At 41.5% G+C, this 8,198-nt stretch overlaps 1 protein-coding gene across 1 annotated transcript; it reads right to left on the bottom strand.

Annotated features, from left to right (window-relative positions):
- Positions 1-6,407: 6,407 nt before the first annotated feature.
- Positions 6,408-7,859, bottom strand: LOC148546605 (uncharacterized). Its single transcript, XM_088499261.1, has one exon. It carries the CDS (start codon positions 7,857-7,859, stop codon positions 6,408-6,410), a length of 1,452 nt encoding a protein of 483 aa, XP_088355387.1.
- Positions 7,860-8,198: the final 339 nt, after the last annotated feature.

The following is an 8,198-nucleotide window of genomic DNA, read 5'->3' as shown; positions in this document are numbered from 1 at the left end:
TGCAATACTTCCTGTTGTGGCGAATGGTGAGTTCACAGTGGGGATGAAATTCAGTTCAAAGGAGGCAGTAATCAAGGCAATGAAAGATTATACCATCCGTAGAGGTGTAGACTATCGGGTTTATGAGTCGGAACCGACGACATTCTATGCTAAATGTACACAATATGGCGGTGGTTGTGATTGGCTGATCAGGGTTACCAAAATGCAGAAGAAGTACTATTGGGAGATAAGAAAGTACAATGGTAGTCACACTTGTACCAGGTCTACTATTTCTCAAGACCATTCGAAACTGGATTCCAAGACAGTTGTAGAAGCAATTAAGCCGTTGGTAGATGTTGACCCGTCTATAAAGGTGAAATCAGTCATTGTTGAAGTCTAGTCAAAGTTAACTACACCATCAGTTATCGCAAGGCTTGGTTAGCAAAGAAGAAGGCGGTGGAATCAATTTTCGGAGGTTGGGAAGTATCGTATGAAGCTTTGCCCATATGGTTTGAGGCCATGTGTCACAAGGAATGGTAGCCGGATCCAAGCCCAAGTAAGTAACAGTGTCAGCAAACCGTCCATCTCCTTGCAGTCGACACGAGTTGCCCTACACAATGATCTATACAAGTGTGCCAGGCATACCGAACCCCAACTAAACTGTATGATCCCAGCGAAATTACGGAGCAAAGGCAGAAATTTTCAGTGCACCTCTGCACCCGACTTATCTCCAAACAGAATTGTCCCAAATAACAACATTATGTGATACTTTACATACATCTGAATGTGAACATCATCAGTCAACACTATACGATCTTTCAAACCCCTAAACCACGTTAATTTTATAAAGCTTCCTCTATAGTCCGTCTTCCTCGGTGCAACCCCAAATTGGTGCAAGCACTCGGCCTACAATGCCTCAAAACTACTCATGGTCGGTCTTGTAACCGGAAGACCATTTGTCGGCAGATTGAGAATTATCGCCACATCCTCCAAGGTCACACAGTACACTCACCAACCGGAAAATAAAATGTGTGAGTCTCAGGTCGCCATCTCTCAATCAGAGCATTAATCATTGCTAACTGACATTGGATAACTCCAATTTGGGAAACATAATAAAATCCAGTCTCGCGTAAGTGTGACTCAACAATTTGGTTGTATGGATCCAGCGGCTTTAAGTGATCACATATCAATATCCGTAAACCCTATAATATCACATTTCCGTTATAAGTACCAGTATAATATAACTATATTAATAAAAACACAATTATCCTTACATGTCCATTATAACTAATTACTAGCATAATTGCATTTCAAACATACACAGTAAATCTGTTATACAAAAATCCTTCAATCATATTTATTACCTTATAACAAAAATTAATTAACTTTAACTAACTAATCAGAATAATTTCACTACTGATAAATTATTTATTTGTAGAACAATTTTTTTCCTTTTAACCTCTATTATTATTATTATTATTCATAAAATAACATACTAATTTTCCAATTTAGGTTTAGTGTTTACTAATTTATTATCTAAATTTTATTAAATTATGTTAAATTTAATTATTAATGATCATAAATAATTTATTAAATTTATATTATTAATCATACTAATTTATTAAACTCAATTACTAATACTAATACCAATAACAATATCTAATATCTACAAATCTCATTCTCCTTCTTTCATTCACATTTATTCATTCATTCTTTCATTTCATTTTAACCAACAATTCTCCTTCTTTCATTCATATTTATTCATTCATTCTTTCATTTCATTTTAACTAACAATCATAAATAAACCCAAATCAATGGTACAAAGACTTTTTTTTTTTTGAACAAGAGAGCTCAACACAACACAGTGGAGCAACAAGTAACCAAACTACAACTAAGGTCATAAAGGAAAATAAAATAAAACAAGAAGCATACTCCCCTGATGTCATCTCCGGCATAGCCATCAACAACAAAAGGGATCCGAACTACTCCACTCTCTATAACTGATCAAGGATCTCTGGAACACCTCCTCTGGACCATCTTCTATGTTATTAAAAATCCGCCTGTTCCTTTCTAGCCAGACATTCCAAGTAACCGCACAGAAGCATATCAACCACTTATGTCGCTCCTCCTTTCTGTTAGCAACGCCTGTCCAACTCAGAAAATGTTCTTTTATTGAGCCCGAGATAGACCATGATCTTCCGAAATCAGAGAGCCATTGACACCACACCTGCCAAGTAAACTCACAACCCAAGAACAAATGGTGAATATGTTCCACATCTCTTTTACATAATACACAAGAGTTGTCTCCATGATTAATAATCCCAAATCTAAGTAGTCTTTCTTTAGTATTTACTCTTCCTATCAAAACAAACCAATTAAATAACTCCACTCTTGGTGGAACTAAGCCTTTCCATATGGTTCTGGTGAAGCTGTAGCTGGTGATATCCGCCGGGAGAGTATCTGACTGCACCACCTGCACAAAAGAGTTAGTTGAAAAAATTCTTTCCTTGTCAAACTTCCAGGCAATTCTGTCCTGCTTATCACATGCTAGTTTTACCGGCCTTAAAGACTCATGCAAAAGGTTTACTAATTCCAACTCCCATTGAAGTAAGTTTCGCCTCCACTGGAAGTTCCAAATCCACTCTATCCCATCCCAAAACCCACAATCCCCTACGACAGATCCTTTCTGATTTGAAACAGAGAAAAGTCTCAGAAACCTCATCTTTAGCGGACCGCCTTGTAGCCAGACATCTTCCCAGAATCTAGTCCTTCTTCCATCACCCACCTCCATAGACAACCCAGCAATCATCTTATCTCTCACATTGCCATCCTTAAATTGCAGCTGACATATATCCCTCCATGGTCCCCCTCTAGAAGGTAGTGGCTGAGCTGACAACATCACATTGGGATCCAAGTCATAGCAAGAGCAGACAACCTTCTTCCATAAATGACACTCCTCCTTCGAAAAGCGCCACCACCACTTGAATAGAAGTGCAGTGTTTCTAATCAGTGCATCACCTATCCCCAAACCACCCTCCTTTTTAGGGGCTTGAACCACTTCCCACTTAACTAGAGCTATGCCATTCCTATCTCCCTCCTTGCTCCATAGGAATCTTCGCTGTAACGATATCAACTTTTCTGCCACAGCCTTCGACATCTTGTACAGGCTTAGGTAGTACACTGGCAGGCTATTCAATACAGACTTAATAAGGACTAACTTACCTGCTTTATTTAGCACCTTAGCCTTCCACAGGCTGAGCTTTTCCTCAACCTTATCAATTATCGGTTTCCATGTCTTGACCAATCTTGGGTTTGCTCCTAGTGGAATGCCGAGATATCTGACTGGAAGCTTCGCCTCTTTACATCCCAATAGATTGCACATGTTGTCTGTCCAAAGCTGTTCACAATTTATTGGGATTAGACTTGATTTATCGAAGTTAATCGTTAACCCCGACATTATCTCAAAGCACCTTAGCAATCTGGCATAGTTCCTGATGGTCTCCTCCTCCGGTGGACAGAATAGTATAGTGTCGTCTGCAAACTGGAGATGTGACAACTCTATATTTTCCTTACCAACCAGTAGCGGCGAGATTCGTCGGTTCCTAACTGCCTCTCCTATCATCCTGTGCAGAACATCCACTACCAGAACAAACAAAAACGGAGACAGTGGATCACCTTGTCTCAACCCCCTCTCCATCTTGAACGGTTTAGAAGGGGATCCATTTACTAGGATTGACATGGATGCTGTACCAACACATTCCTTGACCCATTCTCTCCATCTCCGACCAAATCCCATCTTCTGCAGCACAATATCAATGAAGTTCCATTTAACCCTATCATAGGCCTTTTGAAAGTCTAATTTAATGATTGCCGCCTTCTTCTTCCTTGTCTTCAACCATTGCACTGTTTCGCACGCAATAAGTGCCCCGTCGTGAATTTTTCGACCCTTCACAAAAGCGCTTTGAGTCTCCCCAACTAGACCTGGCATTACTGATCTCATTCTTCTAACCATCACCTTGGATATTACTTTGTATATGCAGCCCACCATGCTGATCGGTCTGAGGTCTTTGATCTCCTTTGCTCCAGTGTACTTCGGTGCAAGGGCCACCCAGGTGATATTAGAGTCAGAAGGCAACCTTGATGACCGAAAAAAGTCCAGAACAGATGTCGTGAAGTCTGTACCAATCTCATCCCAGCACTTCTTTATAAAGTTCATATTGTACCCGTCGCAACCTGGAGCCTTTGATGATTCACAGTCCCAAACAACCTCTCGAATCTCCTCTAATGTCGGTAGTCTCTCCAAGGCATCCGATTCTTCTTCATCAATCCGGTTTACCAGTCCGTCCCTAAAACCTACCACCGGTGATCTCTCTTGATGATACAAATCTTTGTAAAACTCCCTGATGGTGATCTTGATCCGAGTTTGATTTCTTATCAACCTTCCATTAATCACCAAGGCATCAATTCTATTATTCCTTCGTCTTGCCGACGCCAAGTTATGAAAGTACCTCGTGTTCTTATCCATATCTTTTGCATGCCTAGAACGCGACATCTGTTTCCAGTGTATCTCTTTCCTCACATACCACTGCTTACAACAGCTTACTAGGGCCTTCCTTCTAGCCTCCACTGTACCATCATGGACTCCATTTCCAACCATGTCATCTACCTTCTTGATCTCTTCTTCAAAGCGCTGGATTTTCCTGTCCATATCGCCAAATTTTTCTTTATGCCATTTACGCAAAGGCACCGTTAGAGCCTTCAGCTTGTCTGTGATCTGTCCCTCTCCAATATTCCTCCATTCCTCTTTGATCATTCTTAGGAAACCTTCATGAGTAAACCAGGAGTCTAGAGTTCGGAAAGGGCGCGGGCCCCCTCTGAACATGGTACCTTCAACTATTAATGGGCAATGATCTGAAAGTCCTCTCGGGCCACCTTTTAAGCGAATCTCCGGGAATTCCTCAGTCCATTCTACACTCACTAGGACTCTGTCAATACGACTACAAGAGCTGCCTCTGTACCATGTAAATTGACGATCATTCAATGGTAAGTCCACTAGCTGCATATCTTGGACCCAACTCTTGAACTCTTCTGCAGACGCTGTTAACCTGTCCTGATTTTTCCTCTCCTCAACCTGTAACACTTCATTAAAATCACCCATGTAGCATAGCGGGACTTGACATAAGCCAGCTATACAGCTCAGTTCCTCCCATACAGCAAGTTTTTCCACTCTCGTATGAGGACCATAAACCAAACAGAAAGCACAATGGAAATCATTTTTCAATAAGGCCCCCTCCACGCATATCCACCTCTCCCCTTTGTAACAATTACTCATTCTAAACATCATGTCATCCCACATTAATAACAGACCCCCAGACGACCCTTCTGATTCAACAAACTCCCAGCCAACCGCATCACTTCCCCAAATACGTATTACATCAAATTTTGTCACAATTTGCATTTTTGTTTCAACCAAACCTAACATATTCAGTTTTTGTTTCTTTTTGAGTTCTTTCATCATACTTAATTTTCCAACCCCCCTTAACCCCCTAACATTCCACGAACTAAAAATCATTTTAAAACATTGTTACACACCTTTTTGAGTTTTTTGGGTCTGCTTCTGCGTGCCTTCTCTTTTTGCTTTGCTATCCTCTTTTTCTCAGCTAAAGCTTCATTCTGTTCTTGCAAAATCATCATTAAGTCGTCCTCTTCATCATACTGCACTGCTCCAGATTTAATGGCCAATTCCCACGCCTTCCTATTTTCAATCATCTGTTCTTCCCGCTTCAAGACATGATCAATACTGACTAGCTGCTGTCCGTTGTTCATTTCCGCAGCCGCCCCAGTTTCACTGCTGCCCTCATCAATTCTCACAGGGTCCAACATCCTCCCATCAACTATTCCATCGGCCCAGTCTTCACGGCCCACTAAAGCCTTCTCAGGTACCGATCCAGTCTCTTCAGCTACGCTGCCGAGCTCGTGTTCAGCAGAAGGAACGCCTCCCGTTGTCGCCGGCGATGCGTCTCCAACCAGTGCTGTGCGGCGTCTTGTTGGCCCATTGGAGCCCACACCGAGCGCTATCGCAAGGCCTCCGTCTTCTTCAGCTATCAAGCGACGAGGTTCTTGTGTATCTTCACGGTGGCCTCCTCCTCTTTGCGCACTGCCCGCTCCGCCATCGTTCAGCTTCAATATCGCCCCTTTGATCTGGACCTCAGCAACGGCGCACAGGTTTTCCAGTTGAGAAGGGTGACCCGGATGGATCCCGACCCGGTCCAAGCACATTTGCTTACTCCCTGAACACTCCTCCACTCGGTTTGGGTTACAAACATCATGCTCACCATGGATTGGGCCCTTGTCAACAACTACGCAGCCCAAACTCCTCCCTTCATCACACTTGGACCCCTCTTTGTTTTCAGCCCAATTAACAAGGCTTATTTGATTAGCTTTTTTTTCAAACCACTTCTTTGATCAGCCTTTGTTTTCAGACCGCTTCCTTCTATAATCCCAACATTACCGTAACCGCAACTGACTGTTTTCTCTGATTCCGTATCAGAAGCCAAATCGCAATATCCCTTTAATTTAGCCACTCCTGCTACATTAACGCGATCTGTTATCTTTGGATTTTGAATTTGAATTGATCTGTCATTACTCCATTCATTCAATATGTTCTCGGGAATTACCGAAATATCCTTTTCACCGTCTTCCTCCCTTGGCACCTCCATCACCAACTCAGCTGCTGGATCTCTGTTTACCAATGACACTATTGAACCGCTTGCACCTGAGGTATCGCATGTTCTTGGGGAATAAGGTTTATCTAGCTCTTCAAATCTACATTCCAAACCAAAGCTTTCGTGGCCAACCTCCTTGACTAGGACGTCGAATCCACTAGTGCCAATTGTGATGTGAATCCACTCATTGATTCTGTCTATAATACAAGTGTCAATTTGTATCCGTGCCATACTGAAAGAGAGGCATGATTCTGTAGCTTTGTCGCATCCAACAACTTCTCCCCATTGGCTTCCTATCATCTTGAAGGTCTCTGTTGACCACGTATGCAAGGGAATACCAAAGCACTCTAACCATACCCTTCGAGTTTCACTACGCTCCTCCTCATCCCATCTCCATACATTATGAAAAAACTTCAGGAGGTTGTTCAGTTCGAATGTATAGGCTTCTTCAGCACTTAGTATACTTTCGAATGTCAGCAGTGCCTTATAAGCTCCTAATTCCCTGACTTCCACCACTTGGGGTACATTATTCCTGATCATGGCCTTCAAGGACTTATAGTCAATCGCCTTTGTCGTTCCGCCTATTAAACTTCTCTGCAGCCAGTCCAGGTTCGCTTTTGCCACTGGCACTTCCAACTTCTTCGTCCACCCATTGCCACGCTTGTTGAATGGAGTTTCCCTCTTTGCCAGCTCTTTCACATCGCTCCTTTCAACCCTTTGGCGCCCTTCATGTTGGGGTTGAATGTTAGCAGGGTTCAGCGAATCATATGCTTCTTGAAATTCCTTCGTATTCTTTACTCCATTCGTGCGTCGATATTTAGCTTCTCCTACTGTAACAGTCTTTCCTCGTAACCTCATCTTATTCATTTCCGCAATCGCCTTCAGAGCTCCTCCCTTTGTTGTATAGCGGATGAACGCAAAGATGTACACCATTCCATTTTTTTGTTTTCGTGACAAATAGATATCATTTATCCGCCCAGTCCAATTGAACAAATGATGTAGCTCCTTTTTGGAAATATCTTCAGGAAGATGATCTACAAAGATAGAGAACGATTCGTTTTCCAATCGAAAGTACTCTTCTCTATTCCAAACCCTAGGATCTCTACGAAAAAACCTAGTTCTACCCCTCTCAGTGTTTCCCACCCCACTTATCATACATACATACATACATACATACATACATACATACATACATACATACATACATACATGACTAATCCCTATTTTAATCTCTATTTCTAACCACCTAACAGTAACAATATCATACACACATACATGACTAATCTCTACTTAGTGCCATTATAATATATATTGCTAATAAAATCTAATATTATCACTATTATTATTATTAAATCAAATTATTAAAAAATAAAAACTTACATAATTAGGATGCCCAAGATAATTAACAATATGAAACTCTGGTTGATTTACTTCTTTGATTTTTGGTCTTCTTGGCATTGTCTTTCAATTTTTTTCGAAGTTTGTTGTGGTCCA

The sequence above is a fragment of the Arachis ipaensis genome, chromosome B9 (assembly GCF_059453495.1).
Source record: "Arachis ipaensis isolate K30076 ecotype BB chromosome B9, ASM5945349v1, whole genome shotgun sequence".
Classification (NCBI taxonomy): Eukaryota; Viridiplantae; Streptophyta; class Magnoliopsida; order Fabales; family Fabaceae; genus Arachis; species Arachis ipaensis.
This window is presented reverse-complemented; position numbering and strand designations above follow the sequence as displayed.